Source organism: Myxocyprinus asiaticus, chromosome 47 (assembly GCF_019703515.2).
Source record: "Myxocyprinus asiaticus isolate MX2 ecotype Aquarium Trade chromosome 47, UBuf_Myxa_2, whole genome shotgun sequence".
Classification (NCBI taxonomy): domain Eukaryota; kingdom Metazoa; phylum Chordata; class Actinopteri; order Cypriniformes; family Catostomidae; genus Myxocyprinus; species Myxocyprinus asiaticus.
Window position 1 is genome coordinate 3506563 of NC_059390.1, and position 21967 is coordinate 3528529.

At 36.9% G+C, this 21967-nt stretch overlaps 2 protein-coding genes across 4 annotated transcripts in view; both read right to left on the minus strand.

Annotated features, from left to right (window-relative positions):
• LOC127436539 (synaptophysin-like protein 1) overlaps nucleotides 1-21967 on the minus strand; it is a 323805-nt gene that overhangs the window by 170311 nt on the left and 131527 nt on the right. The gene's annotated exons all lie outside the window — the stretch shown is intronic.
• Nucleotides 1-21967, minus strand: part of LOC127436511 (metabotropic glutamate receptor 8-like) — a 219695-nt gene that overhangs the window by 127468 nt on the left and 70260 nt on the right. For both annotated transcript variants that reach the window (XM_051690742.1, XM_051690743.1), the window contains exon 3: nucleotides 4619-4835. In XM_051690742.1, coding sequence (XP_051546702.1) covers nucleotides 4619-4835 — 217 coding nt within the window. The remainder of the gene's footprint in view (nucleotides 1-4618; nucleotides 4836-21967) is intronic.

Here is a 21967-nt window from a genome sequence, read left to right on the forward strand (position 1 = left end):
TTGAATGCTCTACTGCTGCAGTGATGGTCGTTGCATGCATTACTGCAGCAGTGATGGTCACTCAGCGCTTTATTGCAGCAGTGATGGCCATCACATGCAGCAGAGTGCATGTTTTACTGAAGCTATGATGGTCGTTCCATGATTGTTGCATGCTTTATTGCAGCAGTGATGGTCGTTGCATGCATTACTGCTACTGTGATGGCCTTTGCATGCTCTATTGCAGAAGTGATGGTCGTTGCATGCATTATTGCAGCAGTTATTGTGAAAATATGCAGTGGAGGCACCCCATCTTTAATTTTAGTATTTTTTGCTACTCTTATTGATACAAGAATGGAGAGAAGACAGGAAAGGAAGGAGAAACAGGGTCAGCAAGATTCTAAGGCTATGTTCAGACTGCCACTAAAAATCCAATTTTTTGCATATCCAGATTGTATCCAGATGAGTTTTGATAATCTGGACAGCAAAAAACCACATGAAATCAGATTTTTCCGAATCTGATTCAAACCACATCGGGAGGTGGTTTAAAATGCGAGTTAAATCAGATTTTTTCAGATGTGTCTCAGTCCTGACGCTCTGGCTGCTCAAATCGGATTTCAAATGGTCTTTTGCGTCACTCTTAACACGACACACAACGATGATGTAAAAAATCGGTGACTGCAGCACGGAACATCACAATATTTACCAGTCTCCTCCATCGCTGAGTTTTTCTTGTGCGACGGAGGAGTTCTGCACCGCAACTGGACAGGGCACTTATTTGGAGAGCGAGATGATGCACCTCCATTTTTCCCGCATCTTTTTTGAAAGCATCGTCACGTGGGTACGCCTGTGTCATTACCAAAGCAACCCATGCAGATAGGTTGGTTATGTCTGAATGCGCAAATCTGATTTGATCACTTGCAATTAATAGTGCGGACAGTCTGCCTGAAAAGATCTGATTTGAGAAAAAATCAGATTTGCCTGCAGTCTGAACATAGCCTAACTCATGTCGGCCTCATTAGCATCACAACTTAATGTCAGAACATGCACGCTAATCAATAGACCATGGCATCTTTTCACTCTCAGACACTGAATACAACTGTGCACTAGACTCTGCTGAAAACACCATCTTAAACCAGTCTAAAATGGTTTTGCTGGTCTCCCAGCCTGGCCAAACTGTTTTTTTTTTAGCTGGTTTAGTTGGTCTTCCAGCCTGACCCACTGATAAGTGCCAAAAATTCCTTTAAACTGTAAATCTATGACCAATGGAAACCAGCCTGGTGGCAAAGACCAGCAAACCACCACGCTGGTTTAATGTGTGAATGTGTGTGTGTGTGGGGGGGTGCTCTCTAATTGAATTAATTTTCCAGTTTAAACCGAGGTTAATGTTCATAGCCCTAAAAGGCCAATCACTATCTGATAGATGGTGGTTTTCTGAAGTAGTGACAAGCAAAGAGGATGATCTCAATTGCTGCAGCCATTAGCAGAATGTACAATGAGGGCATCGTTGTTGCAAAGCTATTGATTTTTCATTTGCCTATTGTATGACATTCGTTTAGTGGCTAATTGGATGCTTGTTCAGTCCTTTGTCTCTGAGTTTAATCCATCTCTCTTGTTACAGCTGGAAGACTCAAGCGTGTCGTCTGCATCAGCTGGGAAATGTGACGCATGAAAAAATAAAGACTCCTCCAAATCTGAACAAGATAACAGCAATCAACAGCAGAAATAAACCCTCTAGCATGCTCGCTTCTGTGCTTAAAGTGATAGTTCACCCAAACATGAAAATTCAGCCATTATTTATACTTCAAGCATTGGGTCGTGAATGCACTAGTTTCTGGTGTGAAAATGTAACCCTGCCGCATGCTTCTGCTAACATCTTTTTATCCCATGAAATGGTAAGCTCGGGAGTCCGGAACACACTAAAGTGCATGTTATTATCATTAGTTACATCCATGTGTGGCATCATTGCTTATGAATTTTTAATGCACAATTAAATGGCACGATTAGCACAGCTGTTTGATATTTGCTCTGCTGTAGTAGCAGGGGTCCATTCTAATAACTGTAATTCTATCATGTGGGGTGAGAAAAAGAGGAAGGATAATAGTGTCAACGGGGTAAGTGGAGGAACAGGGTGTTAAAGCCTGTTATCATATTTTCTTTCCATCCGTATCCCCCTTTTTTTGCATCCTCCCTTGTTTCCCTTCAGCGTCTAGTCATTACTGATGCTCAAGGGCTGATGTAGCGGTCAGCACCATCATTCTGTAGAGGCCATAGTTAGCAGACAGAACAGTGTCCACCCGTGTCCTTTGCACGGTGACTTAGACAGCTGGATGGTCTTATGTTTGTCTTTCTATGTCAATTAAAAGGGCTTTTCCGGGTTTAATGCAAGTTAAAATCTATCAACAGCATTTGTGGATTAATGTCAATTATGTGAGTGATAAAGTCTAAATCTATATTCTGGTATCCTAGCACTTAACATGTAAAATTGGCCGCAGTTTACCTGTTTTACAGGCATTTTGTGGTCATGACATTGAAACTGAACAATTCTAACTTGCACAGCGACAAGTAAAAATTAATTTCTGTGGTAACTGACATTATGACAGAATTGTTGTCAGTAGAGCTTAACCTGGAACCCCAAGCATTCCTTTGATGCTCTCAATGCTGCGTGGACAATGAAAACACTCATGTCCAATTGGTGGGTCTCTCTCGCCCTTGCCCTCTGTGAACATTGAACATACGTGGAACATACAGAAAACAGCTAAAGGCTCAACGGAGAGGAGGCACGGCCTCCAGGCGTAATGACATCGCCAAACAACAGCAAAATCAAGAAATGTGAGTGGTGGTGGTGTAGTGGGCTATAGCACGTAGATGGTAGTGAGAAGGTTGCTGGTTCGATCCCCACAGCCACCACCATTGTGTCCTTGAGCAAGGCACTTAACTCCAGGTTGCTCTGTGGGGATTGTCCCTGTAATAAGTGCACTGTAAGTTGCTTTGGATAAAAGCTTCAGCTAAATGCATAAATGTAAATGTAAGAATATCCACAGCATTTCCATCAAAACGTGAAAGAGCAGAGAGTCACCAGGGTAACCTGCACACTCATTCACACTGCGCAAGCAACATAATCCCTGTTTATCTCCAGTTTAACAACTGAGGATTAATTAGCTGGATTCATCTTTTGCACACATGTTGAGGCTTATCTGCTTAGTAGAGATGATAAGAATATGCGTCACATTATTAGTCAAAGGCACTTTAAAGGGATAGCACACCCAAAAATGAAAATTCTCTCATCATTTACTTACTCTCATGCCATCCCAGATTTGTATGACTTTCTTTCTTCAGTAGAACACAAACAAAGATTTTTAGAAAAAAACATCCCAGCTCTGTAGGTCCATACAATGCAAGTGAATGGAGATCAGACCTTTGTAGCTCCAAAAAAAAAAACACATTAAGGAAACATAGAAGTAATGCATAAGACTCCAGTGGTTAAATCCATGTCTCCAGAAGCGATATAATAGGTGTGGGTGAGAAAAAGTTCAAAATTTAAGTCCTTTTTTACTCTAAATCTCCACTCTCACTTTCACTTTTGCATCCAAAAGTCACATGTGATGCCTGTTTAGTTTCACTTTCACATCGGAAAGTTAAAATTAAAGTGAAGATTTAGAGTAAAAAAAAAAAGGACTTAAATAGTGTTCTGTTTCTCACCCACACCTATCATATCACTTCTGAAGATATGGATTAAACCACTGGAGTCTTATGGATTACTTTTATGTTTCCTGCATGAAATTCCCATCCTGGTTTATGCTGGTTAGTGCTGTTCTAGCAGGTGGACCATCATAGTCATGATTTACAACACAAAACTGAGCTGGTGAAGCTTGTTCACCAGCATGGTCTTTCTTATGAAGTTGGTTAAGCTAGTTTAAAAGCCTGGTAGGATCACCAGCACACCTGCATACCTTACTTGGGGACCATCAACCAAAACACAACATAAGCAGGTGACCAGTAATGCTGAACTTTCAGCAGGGGAGTGTGATTTAGAGGTTTCATTTTCCCCACAAGATTACATTTTTACTCCACTGACAGTTGGGTTTAGGGTCAGGTTTGGGTTAGGGTGTATGGTTAATAAAATACGCAATCCTGGTGACTGAATTACATAATTTAAAGCTAAAAACATCTCACTATACAACTTACTTTTGGCGCCACTCTGTGGACATTTTACCCGAAAACTGGAGCTCACACTTCCAGCTTCAGCCACTGGGGGCAGTGGTTCAAATTTCTGTAAAACCCCTGTCACACTACACTTCGCACTCCATTCACTCCAGCCAAATGATCGCTGACTAGGTACGTGAATTACAAGATTGTTCTCCTCCCCGACTGTAGCTACAATCCTAAAATTCCATTCTCACAGATTTCCCCATATTTGCACAGAATGGGGGAAATAATATAAAGAGATTAAACATATAACAGAAACTGGGATGATGTGGGCATCAGCTAGTCTGGCACTTTGATAGTTGGATAGCTTCTACAGTCTGGGGCTTTTGTCACAGACTGGTCATAAATGTAAAAAATGAAAAGGCAACAAACTCACATCCTCACACCTGCATCAATCATTCGAAAATCAGCCCATCAGGAAAAGCTATCTTACCTATCTCCCGAGATATCTGCATGAACGCTTCCACACCACTTTCGCCATAATTCCCTTCTGAGGCCAGCGTGGAGACGTAGTTCCACCCCATTGCCGTGACAATATCCAACATGGCCTGGGCCTGGTAAGAATCCGGCGGTACTACACGGGAGAAAAAGTCGTAGCGGGTGTTGTCGCTTAACTCTGGCGCTGTGGATGCATAGCTGATTTGAGGAATCTGTCAAGAAAGAGAGAAAAAAAATGCTTCTAAGATTCTACTATCATAAAGGAAAAAAACAGAAAGCAAGGTATGATTTATATGGTGACTACATGAATAACTGTGTTTGAAAATACTTATTCATGCTCAAAATGCTGAAATTATACACTTCAGCTTTTACATATTTGATTGAACCAGCAAGAGTCAAGACATTTTTACACATACAGGCATATATACTGTATAGCACATCTAGTCAATACACAGTATGTAGTACATACTGTAGTAAGGAGTTCTCTAGTATTCCGTTCAAAACATATCAATAATAGTGCGCAACATTTTTTCCTTAGGGACTTTATTAAGTACTTCATAAGCATTCTAAGCCATAAACCAAACAAACCAGCACCAAGGTGAATCACAACATTATAAACTTTGATTTGAAGCAAAAAAGTATTTGAAAATCTGTATACAGTGTTTCATGTGTGAATAAACTTCAATCTCATGAAGCATTGTGAATGATGTAATCGAATAAAAATTGATGGAAAAATATAAAACTATTCATTTCAAGTTGTTGATTATATATTTTAAGTTCATTGCAAAATGATCGGATTTATACAAATATATAAGTATTTTGAGGAAATAGGGAGACCGTCTTGATTGCATCTTTCACAGTGCGTCATGGGAATGGACTCTCGCTGCTGCAGAGCTTTTTTGGTGCACTTTGTAATCCTCTGATTGGTGGATCTTTCTCACAGGGACCATGGGTAATGTAGTTATTCACCACAAATTCTGCTATTAAGCAAATATCTTTAAAAGTGAAGTTGAAAAAATGCAGACTGATGCGTCAACCAAGCATTTACCATTGATTACCAACCCTTGAGCTCACCGTAGGTCTTTCTTTATCGGTAAAAATAAATTCCCCTGTGAAATGAAGCTGAACAAAATTGTGACATTGAAAAATACATATAATTTAAACCGTTCCCTCAGGTGAGCTATTAAATTTGAAATCTATGTCACTGAAACACTGATTTATAATCAGCTTGCAGGAGTTTTTTGATAAACGCAACAACTCAAAGCAAACACAACTACAGCTTTGAGAATCTCTTTGGTCTGAAACCGAGAACCATAACAAGACCTCGAGTGAACCCTTCGAACATCTGAAAAGGTTAACTACTTTATAAAGTATACCAGCAGTGGCTCATAAATAATTCATGAGAAGAGAAAACACAAATAAGACAATACCCAGGGCCTAGTTGTTCAGAAGTAATCTGATCGGATTTCGGCTGTCGGATTGGATCAAATCTTGAAAATGGTTTGTTCAAAAGAAAAAAGGGATTCTGAAATTGGATTAGATCACGAAATCCAGTCTTGTTTTTGATCTGGATCAAACCTTCAGTATGTGTTGTTCAAAACCTTTTAGTAGGATTGGGATACCTTTGATCCAAAAAATCAGGATTATCCTGATCCCAGCAGAAGGGTGGATTCAGGGTGGATTTCAGGAACAAAATGTGATAACATTTTCAAATTGGTCAAATAATGCAAAATTAGTATCATGTAGTATATGTACATTTATTTATCTTTTGCACTTGATTTGTTTAACCACAGTGATAAAGTAGACATTAGGCTACCTATCAAGCCTTTCAGTACAGTAAAGTAAAATATATATATATTTTGTCCCCATAAAATAATCCCCCAAACAGCTGTCAATATCAAACAAAAATAATACATTTAATTTTAACTGTAATTTATCACTGTGTATTAATTACGATGGCAATTGCATCCCTTATTGCATGTCCAGTCCCTCATTCTGAGAGAATGCCGGAGGTTGGTCTGGGTCTCCAACAGGCTCAGGTGCATCATAAACCTCATCACAGAGAGGGACATTTAGCCTTTTTATGATTTAAAACACGTGAATCATGTATATTTGTTTGTTTTTATTTATCTGTTTTGGGTCAGATGAGGGGTCTGACTGTTTAAAAGAAATTGAAAATGGAAGGGGATGTCTGTATTGTTTGTATTGTTTTATTGTGCTGTTTTCTGTCTCTTCAAATAAAAACACTTAAAGTGACCCCACGCTGGCTATTCTACCTGTTGTTCTTTACATAGCTAGTAGCCTACATTTTGATATGTAGTCCCATTTAGAGCATTGGTAATCTGGATTTGGTCATCTTGAAAAATTTGTATCTGAATCAGGGTGATCCAATCCAATGTTGCTTTGAAAAACTGGCACAAAAGTAAGATGGATTACCTGATCCTGGATAGCAAAACATGTGATTTCTAAATCCGGATCATTCTGATCCAGATTAAACATTTTGAACAACTGAGCCCAGGAGATCAAAATACATAAGGGGTAAGATCACTTTTTTATTAGGCTACATAGTAAATTCGAATGAAAGGAATGTCCCTGTCTGAAAAACAAATACAATAAATAATTGTAAATATGAAGTTGTATAATCTCATATCAAAGTTATTGGTTTATTGCACAAGGGGCACCCAAATCTTGAGCACCATATGAAACAAGCAGTTTTCTGGATAGTAAAATGTAAGTGGTGCTTGTCCAGGCAAACTCACAATGCCAAAGAAAACAAAGCTACAAGGTTGCTAAGTTGTTGCTAATGGTTGCTAGGGCATTGCTAAGTGGTTGCATTGCTGGCCCAAGTCAAAACTGCCCACCTCAAGTCTCAAGAATGATATTCTGGTCTAAGATACGGCTTGGGTCCCTCCTTCAGTATAAGTATATGGTAGTTTGGCAGTGGTGGCTCAGCGGTTAAGGCTCTGGGTTACTGAACAGCAGGTCAGGGGTTCAAGCCCCAGTACTGCCAAGATGCCACTGTTGGGCCCTTGAGCAAGGCCCTTGACCCAATCTGCTCCAGGGGTGCCATATCATAGCTGACTCTGCACTCTGACCCCAGCTTAGCTGGGATATGTGAAAAAAAAGAATTTCACTGTATATGTGCAAATGTATAATGTGTGATAAATAAATAAAATTATTATTATTAAAATTATTTTTCGATTTATCGCTTCACCATTTGTTTTTTTTTTGTGAATCCCTAACCCCAAGTATGAGCAATAACAATAGTGATGCACATCTCAATGAACATCACTAACAAGATAATAATTAATAGATAATTAAATAGTTAAGATAAAAACAGCAGTTTGTGGTTTTATCACAAGTGCATTATTTGTGCCCCTTTTAAAGTATGTCCAATATACAGACATTCTTCTTGAATATAGAAGGTAAAAAGAAGATCTGACAAATTTGATGTTATCAGGTCAATAAAGCTGTAAATACATTTAATGCAAACAGAAATCCATCCAGCTTTCTGCTCAAGGGCAGTTTGCGCCATGTACCCACATATTTACACATCTAATATAAAGAGAATTCAAACCCATTCACAGAAAACAAAACATCTTCACAAACATGAAAGTGTTTGATTTTCACAGTCAGTAAACTCTTAATCCTTGATAATCCTATTTCTCTACATTTCCTCAAGCAATATCTGTATTTAATTTAACAAACACTTACAAAATGATAGAAAAGACCTTAGTTTACCTGCAACATCAAGTCTCCAATGTATTTAGGAAGTAAGTATGTGTAACATGGCAAAAGCAGTTCTAAAGCTTGTTGAAGGAGGACTTAAATATTGAATTTAAGACCCTAAATTGGGATAATCAGCCGGGAGGGGGATAAAGACGAGCCGGAGGTGCCAGTTCGGCAGAGAGATAGAGACGCACTGTAACAATATAAGGATGGGCAAGGAGGAGGCGGGAACCGGATGAACAGTCAATGTAAAGTTTAATGATATAAATGAACTTTAAACCAACATAAACAAACATGCAGCGCGGCCATGTGCGTCTCTCTCTCTCTCCCGAACTGTCGCCTCCGGCCCAGCTGTGTCTTCACGGCTCGGCCCCGCCCTCCTCCTCGTCACACTCCTCCATCACCCGACTCAAGTCGGGGAAACCCCCGGCATGATGCACTCCCCTACCCTCCCTTCCTTGGGGGGGGGGCGTTGCCCTTCCAGTCGTGCCTGCCAGCAGGTCTTCCCCGCCTTTCTGGAGCCCAGGAAGAGACGAGGGGAGGGAAAGGTGAGAAGGAAAGAGCGACGCGGAGCAGCAGAGAGAGAGAAAGAGGAGAGAAAAAAATGTGCTCGCCGGCTCCCGGACGCGCTTTTGCCCGGTCCTCATCCGCTCCTCTGCCCTCTAGCGGATGCCAGCTCGCTCCTCCCCTGGCGGATGGCAGCGAGTCCTTCAGCTCCTGGTGGATGGAACTGCTCCTCCCCTTCTTCGGTGGATGGCCATGGCTCCTCTGGCTCTCCGGCAGCGACCCTTCCATCCCCAGGCAGACGGCGGCGGCTGCTCCTTTGGCGGATAGCAGCGGCGAGGACTCCGCGACAGCACATCCCTCCTCCTTCCTGGGTTTCGGCACCGCTGTAACAGTATAAGAATGGGCAAGGAGGAGGCAGGAACCGGCTGAACGGTAAACATAAAGTTTTAATGTCAAACTCAACTTAAAACCAACATAAACAAACATGCAGCGCGGTCACGTGCATCTCTCTCTCTCCCGAACTGGCACCTCCAGCTCGTCTCTGTCCCCCTCCCGGTTGAATAGCCCGATTCAGGGCCGCCGTATGTCTTCATGGCCCGGCCCCGCCCTCCTCCTCCTCACAAAAGGAAACTGCTTGTAAAACAGAGTCGAACTAATATAAACTGAACGCTTTGGAATGCTTTGCACATTCTTTGTGCTTTCATAGTGACCGTCAATCATGTAAAGTTATAACGGTTGGATATCTAAACTCATGAGTATAATAACTGATAAAAATGTCTCCCACATGCACAAACCATGATCTTATGTGTGCACTTTAATTTTAAATGTGAGTCGTCTGTCTGTATTTGAGTCCCAGGGTAATGGAGCTGTCTGGCTGAGCGGCTGCTGTGTACAGCTGATAGATGGCTCTCAAGCGGTGCTAATTAACCCTTGCACACCTATACTGTCCTACATTCAGGCAGCATATGGTAGACATGAACCTTAACAATGAGTGCAAATGCGAGCTAATATACACACAAACATATCGTAGACCCTCTCGTAATTACATCTCCATTGATTAATGCATCTTCTATGGTGTGATTACACCGACTTGGTGCTGATTGATTCACTGATGAGATTAGTGTGGACATGCAACATACATAATGAATATGTGTGCACATGCATACACATCGTAGAAGGCCAACACCTCATTGCTATTCAAGTTTAATAAATTAAATCCCTCATTTCTTCTTAGTAAGTCTTTTGCTGTTTCGTACAGGGTAGATATATAAAACTAGTCCAAAGCTGCATGTTGTTCAGGTTTGTCAAGGCCAATCATTCTGTGCTCAGTGTCCAAATTAAGAGCGATAGTAGACTGATGGGTGGGAAAACAAGTGCCAAATTGGATGGGCTTCACAGACGGTTTGAAGTGGGTTAACCATTCATCTCAAACCTAAATACCTTGTGTTGATACAAAACGAGTAGATGTTGCATTGTAATGAGCATCAATTCAGTTGCAAACCTAGACAGAGCTTCATTTTTGAATAACTGATTTCAACAGCAATTACAAGATATATTCAATTGAATAATATGAATGGATTGCTGTAAAGAATGAACGCTCTTTCACATGTACTCGTGTCGGGGATACAAAGTAAACCTAAAAAACAAGCATCATGCATCACTTTGACCTCCATGTCGTAACAGCGTCGCAGAAGGACAATTGAAATATTAAAAATGATCATATGTATGATAATTATATGATGTATGATGAGTATTCTCTATTATTTTTATTTTTCTTCTTCTAATTATCATTATTATTATTAATAATAATAATAATAATAATAGTTCTACTATCATTTTAGTAATTATTCACCTATGATATCTAATGTGTTACAGTATATATGATTATTTTAAATTATTTCTCTATTTTATTTATTCTTATTACTTCTTTCTTCTTCTTATTAATCATATTATTATTATTATTATTTTGAAAAATAAGAAATAGTAAAATAATAAAGTAGAAATAATAATATTCGTTATTATTATTAATTATTATTAATTCACATCGAATATTTAATGTGGAAAATATGAAGATTATTCTCTCTTTCTTTGTTTTTTTTTATTTCTTATGGTAATTTAGTCTTATTATTAATTAATATTAATATTATTATTTCTACTATATTTTTTACTAATTATTATTAATTCACTTAGAATATCTAATTTGTAAAATATGGTTATTTTCTATCATTTCTTTATTTTTTATTATTATTATTTTGTCTTATTATTCATATAATTATTTCTACTATATTATTTTACTAATTATTAGATTAGATATTAGATGAAATATAATTCATTCATCTATACCCTCATGCGACCCCACGTCCACACGTGTGGACGTTGTATTTTGGCTTTGCTATACGCAACACATAATTTCAATTAATTAAAACTGGCTGAATACTGTTCATAACACACTACACTGTCATTTAAGGGTTAAACTTCTGGCGCACCACATCACGTGACACAACAGCAAGACGTTGATTTCTGTGAAGTGCTACTACAGGCGCAGCGCCAACAAAAGTGCCTCTGGTAAGAAACTTCAAGTTTTTTTTTTATTGATTGGTTGTAAAGAGTAGCGTCTCTAGTTTCATTTGATATGCCGCTTTAATAAATCCATACACGCAAGTCCACATATGTGGAAATTAGGACTGCATTCCCTCAAAAGTTGAAAAAACATGTTAGTTATTTAGAATAATTTTCAACATTACTGTGGGTCATTTCACTTCAAATTAATATACATTTTGTTATATTTTATTCATCCTATAGCTTTCTATGCCGCTAAGTGCATTCACTCCTAAATTCCGACCAAAAGTTCATCACTCAACATGTTTTGCAGACATGGAACATTGATAATCAGTACAAACATTCAGAATTTATAATGCTAAATTTTATTTGAACATGGTTGGTAGTGATTTGATGATGCTGGCATTTTCTTTTAATCAGAATTATTAACTCAGCTTTATAGAAAATCAGCTGTAATGTCTGTAATGTCTCAAAAACATGAATAACCAACACTCTTAAAATTTCACAACTTAGACCCGATGTCCTCATATGTGGACAACAATTTTTAGGGAAAATATTTGCTCTAGAAATGTTTTTTTTTTTGTTTGTTTTTTTTTTTTGCTTGTTTATAAGGTGCTACTAGTTATAAAGATGTAGTATGTGTGTATACTACACACCTAAAGAACATACATCATCAACTTAATCAAAGCTCTTCCTAAAATTAAGCACATAGTATGAAATCATGGGAATTTGGACACAGCCCTGGTCTGACCACGGTACAAAAACAACAGTGACCTGAAAGAACAACTCAGACTCCAAGCGTCACCCAGAAACTGGCCATTTCTCCATCAATGAGCTGGATCGCTTAAATTGTACACGACTCATAATGGCAGCAGTGCGGTGTAATTGCAGGGCACGGTGCCCTCTCTCCTCAGTGAGATAGAGTGTACCCACTGTCTTGGCAGGTGGCTGCACACTGGCTTCCAGCATCACAGTGGCAGACGGTTTAATTCGTCAATTGGACGGTGTATCGGATTGGACAGTTAGACTGACAGAACGGTGGGTAGTCAAGAAGACAGATTAGCTGACAGGGCTTATCTGCCAGTTGAGATGGTTGAAGACTGCCGGGTCAGTCACTTTAAATTACTAGCTCCATAACTTTACATTTGAATAGACGTCTGCCTGACTGAACTATAGGTTGAAGCAGCACTGTTATCATACACAAAGAGGTTACCTTTGACATAAAATTCTCACTTTATGCAGGCGGTTCATTCCTGTTATGCAGTACCTAATCAACTCTGTAAGTTTTAATAAATTAATATGCTTGTGCTATTATTTATGAATTATTTATTTATTTATTTATTCATAATAAGCTCTGGTCACACTTTATTAATTATAAACTAATTATTTACACAATGGCAAGAAAATTAGCATGATGGAAACTAACAGGATAGAAAAAAAGAACTTGTTAGCCATTGGATTGACAGTAAGCTTACATGTGGGTGTCAACTTTATTAAATAGGACTTTAAATATCTTTTGAAGGTTTAATATTATCATTACCAGTTATTTTAATTTTATCAAACAGGGTTGAATGTTTAAGAGTAAGAATTTGCAATAGCAGTATTTACCACAAAACATGACAGAATTCATCATATCCATGCCAATGTTTGCATTTGTGCTGTTTTACCACCAAATGTGATGTCACTTCCTGGAAGATGTTGGAGATGACTTTTGTTAGTTAAAGGGATATTACAAAAGAAAAAGATATTGAGGGCATGGGGTGAAAAGATATAAATTGATTACTAATTTAAACAGATATTCCTAATATACAGTTGTGCTCAAAAACTTGCATACCCTGGCAGAAATTGTGAAATTTTGGCATTGATTTTGAAAATATGACTGATCATGCAAATAAAACTGTCTTTTATTTAAGGATAGTGATTATATGAAGCCATTTATTATCACATAGTTGTTTGGCTCCTTTTTAAATCATAATGATAACAGAAATCACCCAAATGGCCCTGATCAAAAGTTTACATACCCTTGAATGTTTGGCCTTGTTACAGACACACAAGGTGACACACACAGGTTTAAATGGCAATTAAAGGTTAATTTCCCACACCTGTGGCTTTTTAAATTGCAATTTGTGTCTGTGTATAAATAGTCAATGAGTTTGTTAGCTCTCACGTGGATGCACTGAGCAGGATAGATACTGAGCCATGGGGAGCAGAAAAGAACTGTCAAAAGACCTGCGCAACAAGGTAATGGAACTTTATAAAGATGGAAAAGGGTATAAAAAGACATCCAAAGCCTTGAAAATGCCAGTCAGTACTGTTCAATCACTTATTAAGAAGTAGAAAATTCGGGGATCTCTTGATACCAAGCCAAGGTCAGGTAGACCAAGAAAGATTTCAGCCACAACTGCCAGAAGAATTGTTCAGGATACAAAGAAAAACCCACAGGTAACCTCAGGAGAAATACCGGCTCCTCTGGAAAAAGACGGTGTGGTTGTTTCAAGGAGTACAATACGACGATACTTGAACAAAAATGAGCTGCATGGTCGAGTTGCCAGAAAGAAGCCCGACAACACCTTGACATGCCTCACAGCTTCTGGCACAGTGTAATTTGGTGTGATGAGACCAAAAAAATGAGCTTTATGGTCACAACCATAAGTGCTATGTTTGGAGTGGGGTAAACAAGTATTGTGCTCCTTGAAACAACCACACCGTCTTTTTCCAGAGCAGTCTGTATTTCTCCTGAGGTTACCTGTGGGTTTTTCTTTGTATCCAGAACAATTCTTCTGACAGTTGTGGCTGAAATCTTTCTTGGTCTACCTGACCTTGGCTTGGTATCAAGAGATCCCGAATTCCACTTCTTAATAAGTGATTGAACGGTACTGACTGGCATTTTCAAGGCTTTGGATATCTTTTTATATCCTTTTCCATCTTTATAAAGTTCCATTACCTTGTTACGCAGGTCTTTTGACAGTTCTTTTCTGCTCCCCATGGCTCAGTATCTAGCCTGCTCAGTGCATCCACGTGAGAGCTAACAAACTCATTGACTATTTATACACAGACACTAATTGCAATTTAAAAAGCCACAGGTGTGAGAAATTAACCTTTAATTGCCATTTAAACCTGTGTGTGTCACCTTGTGTGTCTGTAACAAGGCCAAACATTCAAGGGTATGTAAACTTTTGATCAGGGCCATTTGGGTGATTTCTGTTATCATTATGATTTAAAAAGGAGCCAAACAACTATGTGATGATAAATGGCTTCATATGATCACTATCCTTAAATAAAAGCCAAAATCTCACAATTTCTGCCAGGGTATGCAAACTTTTGAGCACAAATGTATGACAATACTGTATATTATAATATGTTTTGCTTGAAACATTTTGATTAGAGCAAAAAAAAAAAAAAAAAACATTAGAATCACCAAAAATGTTTCTTAATAAATTGTCAGTTTTTCATTGGCAAATTTATTTACATCACAAAATAAAAAATAAAAAATAAAACATGACATTTTATTAAGTGGCATAATGATATAAATGTCATATGTCTCAATATAATAAAAATAATGTGTTTATTAAGAAATATACAACAGGGACTTTAAAATGAATTACATTTGGAATGATCCAGTTAATTAAATACATTATGACTGGAAAAAAAAAAAAAAATCACGCATTAGCTGATTGACTGGTGATGTCACCAGTGCTAAAGTCCCGGCTGAATACATTGGTACTTTTGCATTCATGTGTGAAAATGACCAATTTGCAATAAATCACTAATTTGGAGATGTCTTTGCTAGCAAATTGTTCTACTGAAGCTCAGCAGACTCAGGCGATTAGCATGCTAAGCCTCTGGGACCACCATTTCTCTCTGGTATTCTCACCCTGTCCTGAACGAGCTGAGAATTGGTTGAGCACAGCTCGCCCCGTTCTTGATTCAGTGAAAGAGTGTGTGTGCTGGCAGTCACATATCACACCTTCCTTCCTCACAGCACCCTGTTATAGCTATCATGAGCCTAGACGGAGGATCACAGCCATGCTACTGTGCTTCTTGTTTTAATCTTTCACTTCCTGTATTAATACATTTATTAAAGTAATTTGAATGCATTTAGCAGATCCATATGCAGTAGTAATTAGCCAGAGAGCTCTTTTCAGAGGTGGTAAAAAGCAGTATTTTAGAGTATTGCTATATTTTTCCCTTAGGAAACTGTATCAATATTCTAGCACAAATAATCTATCTTTTAGGTACAATTTTAAAATGATTTCTTTTGACCCTCTGTATTTTTCCACTCTGCATTTTCATATTTTGAATGGACAAATAATCAGCTAAAGCATTGATTCAATGATTCATTTAGCATTGAATCATCGCTTAAAAGTGTTCGAAGTTAATCTCTGCATGGCATTTTACATGGTGCAATATTGGTGCGTTCTTTACATTCTACTGTATTTTACTTATTGAATTTAACTTTGGTGATTCATCAGAGAAAATAAAAAAATACATATATGCTTCTAAGCTATTTCAAAACAAAGACATAAATATTGAGATTTATTAAATACTGTCATATGGCTGAAAATTTTTACCGCATGATATTGTACCAGTATTCTATATTTTTAGGTACATTTCTGCATTTTCCGCTCTGTTTTCACATTTTGAACTGACAAACTATCCGTTCAAAGAATCAGTTAAAACCATTGATTCAGTGATTCATTTGGCATTGAATCAAAGTAAAATCTCAAAGTAAATCTCTGCATGCCGTTTTACATGCAAGGTTAAAATGAGTTAGCAACTTGTATGTAGGTAAATATTGCTTTATATTGCAATGCATTGTTGTATTGGTTGTTATATTACATTTTACTGTAATTTTACTTATTTAAATTATCATTGATGATTCTTCTAAAAATATGCTTCTAAGCCATTTCAAAACAAATAAATACATTTTGAGATATATTGAATATTGTTATATGGCAGAATTTTTTTTTTTATCTGTGATATTGTACCTTATGGTAGGCTACTGTATCAATATTCAAACACTAGTAATCAATATTTCTAATTACAGTTTTCTAAATATTTAATTTTGACCATCTGTTTTTTTCTGCCTTGTATTTTCACCTTTTTCCATTTTTCTTTGTTGCTCTCATTTATAAATAACAAAGCTGTAAAAATGCTGTAAAAATGGCATATCCAAATATCATCAGTTGACACATTTCCAGCGTTGCACGGTATATACCGTCATATTGCCCAGCTGTAGGTCTTATTGGTGCCAGTTCAGTGAGTAAACAGCCAACGAAACGCCTCATGTCAATATCAACATCATCCTCAAGCAGGTCTTCATACGAGAGCACATGGACTGTGTCTGAACTCAGGGGACAGATGAGAATATCAACTCATCATAAAGCAATAAACAAGAAAGGGTGGTGATTATGACTGTATCGATTCCAAATCAACATAATTACATGAAGGAGAGTCAACAAGCTTAGAGATTTTCCTTTCTGGAAAATGGCCCAATAGGTCATGTTAACAATGTTGTGTTGCATTGCTGTGCATTGTGTAGATAGCTTCTTTCACTTCAGAAGTCCCCTTTTCCAACCATTTTGTGTATATAAGCTCAGGTTTATTTGATTGATAAAGGCAAAACATTTTCAAATCTGTTATTGACCTAGTTGATCTATTATGAATTAATGAAACATTACTTTGCTTTAGGGCATAGTTGGGAAGTATATTGAATATTTACAATCTATTCAGTATTACTTTGTTGATGATATAAAATGAACCAGCACTTTGAAAATCACAGTGATTATAACATGCTTCTTATTTTGTCATTAAGTTTCCCAAATGCCTCGGCAGTAAACCATTTTTCACTCCTTATGTCAAGACTTGGGTATGAGCTTAAAGACAAACATATTTTATTGTAGTCAGTCGCTTAAACCTCTTTAAAATGGTGATATATATGGGATGTTCGATTCATTTCAAACTGTCCGTTCAAAGAATCAGGTCAAACATTAATTCAAGGGTTAATTTTTGTGTTGAATCATCACTGGAAAATTTCAAAGTAAATCTCTGCAAGGTATTTTATTTACGAGGTTAAAATGAGATGAGTTAGCAAAAATATGTAGGTAATAAAAGTGCATGAGCTCATATACGAATCAAAGTTTCATGACATTTGTGAGCATTAAAATTTGCATTAACAAGTGATATGTTAATCATTCCATCATTTGTTGATGTTATAAAACGCACGGCCATATTTGTTTTATTTTTTAATAACATTTGTAAGTATTTGAATTTACATTAACTAATGATCTGTTAAGCTTTATGTAATGTTAGTTAATGATTAATTAATAGAAGTTATTATATTATTACCCAATGTATTGTTAAATTTGGTGCATGTAATGAATCATGGCTTTTTACATTTTTATCATCTTTTACTTAAAGAACTGAACACTGATGATTCCTCAGATTGAAAAAGACAAAGAAATCAAACTTCTAAGCCATTTGAAAAAAAAAAAAACATAAATATAGAGATGTCTTGAATATCGTCATATGGCAGAAAAATACTAAGATAAACAACCCCAATTCCAAAAAAGTTGGGACAGTATGAGAAATGCTAATAAAAACAAAAAGTAGTGATTTGTAAATTATATTCACCCTTTGCTATATTGAAAGCACTACAACTACACATTATATGATGTTTTACCTTGTGAATGTAAATTATTATTTTTTTTTTTTTTTTTGAAAATGTACAGTAATTTCAAATCAGATGATTGCAACACGCTCCAAAAAAGTTGAGACAGGGGCAATTTAAGACTTATAACAATTTGAAGTGTTGAAATAACAAGGTGATGTGAAACAGGTGAGGCAATTGTGTTATAGTATATAAGGAGCCTCCAAAAACAGCTTAGTCCTTCAAGAGCAAGGATCATTTGAGACTTGTCAATTTGCCAACAGATGCTTCAGCAAATAATCCAGCACTTTGAGAACAATATTCCCCAAAAACAAATTGGAAGGATTTTGGGCAATTCAGTGCACAATATAGTTAAAACATTCAAGGAATCTGGTCAATTCTCGGTGCGTCAAGGGCAAGACGAAAACCACTTCTGAATGCACGTGATCTCTGATCCCTCAGACATCACTGTCTTGAAAAACATAATTCATCTGTATTGGATATCATGAACATGGGCTTGGGATAACTTTAGTAAACCTTTGTTAGTCAACACCACTCGCTGATGCATCCACAGATGCAAATTAAGACTTTACTATGTAAAGGAGAAGCCATACATCAACACTGTCCAGAAGCGCTGCCGACTTCTCTGGGCTCGGTCTCATCTTAGATGGAAAGTGGAACAGTGGAACCATGTTTTTGGACTTATGAGTCCACATTTCAAATAGTTTTTGAAAAACACAGCCGTCGTGTTCTCTGGGCCAAAGAGGAAAAGGACCATCCAAGCTGTTATTAGCATCAGGTCCAAAAGCCAGTGTCTGTATGGGCCAGGGATGTGTCAGTGCCCATGGCATGGGTAACTCGCACATCTGTGAGGGCATCATTAATGCAGACAGATATGTAAAAATTTTGGAGAAACATATACTGCCATCCAGCACGTTTTTTCCAGGGACATCCCTGCATTTTCCAGCAGGACAACTTCAAACCGCATACTGCTTGGATAACAAGTGCATGGCTGTGTGAACAGAGAGTGTGGGTGCCAGATTGGCCTGCCTGCATTCCTGACTTGTCTCCAATTGAGAATGTGTGGTGCATTATGAAGCACACCATACAGCAACGAAGACCCCATACAACTGTGCATAGGGGAAAATTCCACTTTCTAAACTTAACAAAATTGTGTTATTAGAAGGAATGGTGATGTTTCACAGTGGTAAACACTCGACTGTCTCAACTTTTTTGGAGTGTGTTGCAATCATCTGATTTGAAATTACTGTACATTTAAGAAAAAACAATGAAATTCACAAGGAAAAACATCATATAATGTTTAGTTGTAGTGCTTTCAATACAGCAAATGGTGAATATAATTTACAAATTACTCACTTTTGTTTTTATTAGCATTTTCCATACTGTCCCAACTTTTTCAGAATTGGGGTTATAGATTTTAATTTCTCTAATTGTAGTTATACCACACAACTCTAGATAGCTGTACGTCTATGAATGAATGTGTTTGCCAAGTTTCTTGCTAGCATGTTGAACAGATGCTAACTCCATTTGCCCTCCATTTGTCTCAGTCAAATGCATGTGCATCATTAGCATTAGTGGCCTCGTGGGAAGCGTATAATTTTTTATTTTTCTCCTTAGAGCTGTCATTCTTGAAAATTCAGACCCCCTTGTGTCTTCTGTTTTGTTTTACCTCATAAGTGCCATCACTTATCACTACTACCAGTCCCCCATGGTGCAAACGCATCACATGACGTGTCATAATCCTCATTTGGGACATAAGTGATGTCAGCAAACTCTCCCACACCATAACAGCTGTTCCAATTAAAAACATGAGTCTAATGCCTCTTTGATCATTCCTGTGCAGCTATTAGTTTCCAGAATATTCCCTTAGCGTTAGCCTTGAAGCTAATTTCTTTCCAGCAGTAAGGCCAAATTTGACAAACATTTTGCAGGGTTCTCAATAGCCGGAGGATTTGGTGACTAAGGCCAGGTGCACACTAAACAGTTTTTGTCACAATTTTGCCGTCTGAGACAAATTTCAGGGATTGCAAAAGAGTTATTTCATCATAGGATAAAATCAGCAATGTCAGATCACTTAGTACTTTTTGATGAATCTTAGCCTCCGAAGAAGCTCTGGCCATGTCAGGAATTTTGGTTCACAGTTGCGCATGTGACTGCTAAGACGATGACAAATGAATTACATTAAAATTCCAATACGATCAGTCAATCAAGGCCAAAGTCTTAGCTAGGGTTGTCACCTTGGTCCTGGAAAATTCCTGGTCACCTGATCAATGACTGAAAAACATATTGTTGGCCATTGTACAAGAAATAAAACATATTGTGATTTTTTTTACTCCTTGTTTCATATGGAAATTAGCGCATATATAGCAAATAATTCATTAGAACAATAACATCAATACACTTAGCCTATTTTTAAGATACGCATTTAAATTTCATAACTAAATTTCATCAAAATGTGTGTAATTTTTAACTAAATTAAAATAATAAAACTTAAAATATTTTTTTTATATATAGTTTTTTTTATTATTTAATTTTGTTAAAGATTACTCAGTTTAATTTGATGGAATTTTGTAATTAAATTGAAATGTGTAAAAATAACTGCGTGTGTGTGTGTAGATTTAACATATTATTCATTTATTCTGTCTCTTAGCAGTTTTCTTAAGTTTATGGTTCACACTGAACATTTAAATATTTTAAAATGTATAAATATTTATGTATAAAGAATGCAGTTATGTATAAAATAAAAAATAAAATAAAAACATTCGCACATTTAAACCAAAGGAAATCAAATAAATGTACATAAACTTTTTTTTTACTCAAAACATATTTTAAAGATTAACAATGCATTTCAAGATTAATGCATTTCGAAATAAAATTTCTATCAAGCTGAATCTTTAAAAAGTAATCTTTAACAAATTTAAGAAAAATCATAGATATTTTAAGTTTTACTCATTTAATTTTGGCAAATATAACCCAATTAAATGTACAATTTGTTATGAAATTGAAATATTCAAAATAGTATTATTTTTTTAATTTTTTTTTTCTTGTTTTGGTTGTTGGCCATTATGAAACTAAGAGATCTTACAGTAAAAGGAAGGACTTTTTTTTTTTTTTTTTTTTTGACATCTCAATCATCCAAACAAGCCGGCTCAATAAAATTCATCAGACTTTTTTATAAATGCGTTTGATTTTCCTCCTTGCAAAGTGTGCTTATAAACAAGGGTTCATATGTATGAACACGTCGTGAAAATATGCCCATTGTACATAGGTGCCTTTTATTGTTCCTGTCAGGCTGAGTATGCTGACAGGAACAATTTGGGGCACATTTCTCACATTGCGTGAAAATATTCACATTTCTGGACATTTTGCGTCCTGGAATTTAAATGAATTTTTCCGGGACGGATGGCCAAAATCCGGGACGATCCTGGAAAATACTATAAGGTTGGCAACCCTAGTCTTAGCTAAGATGTACACACTACAGCAGGGCTACTCGACTTTGGAAAGCTCAGCGGACAAAAAGCAGGATACCTGCTTGTTACAGCATTTATACTCTGATTTATTCTCTGTTTTTTAATGCATTCATTACACCCTTTCACAGTTTATTTTCCTTTAATGCAATTAGCTATACAGTAGCTATACAGGGAATTAACATAATACTCATGAAAATGGACACCTGACAATTCACACAAATTTGTTATTCATAAATATATTTGAAAATGGCAACATAATGGTGTTGTGTAGCACTGCCGTGCAGTATGCCATAAAAGACACTTGATTTCGCACTTTGCACTTGATTCTGTCTTGCCTTTGCCCAAGATCTCACTGGGGTCATATTGTAAATGACAAGCAACATTTATAAGTAGCAGGAAGGAAAAAAAA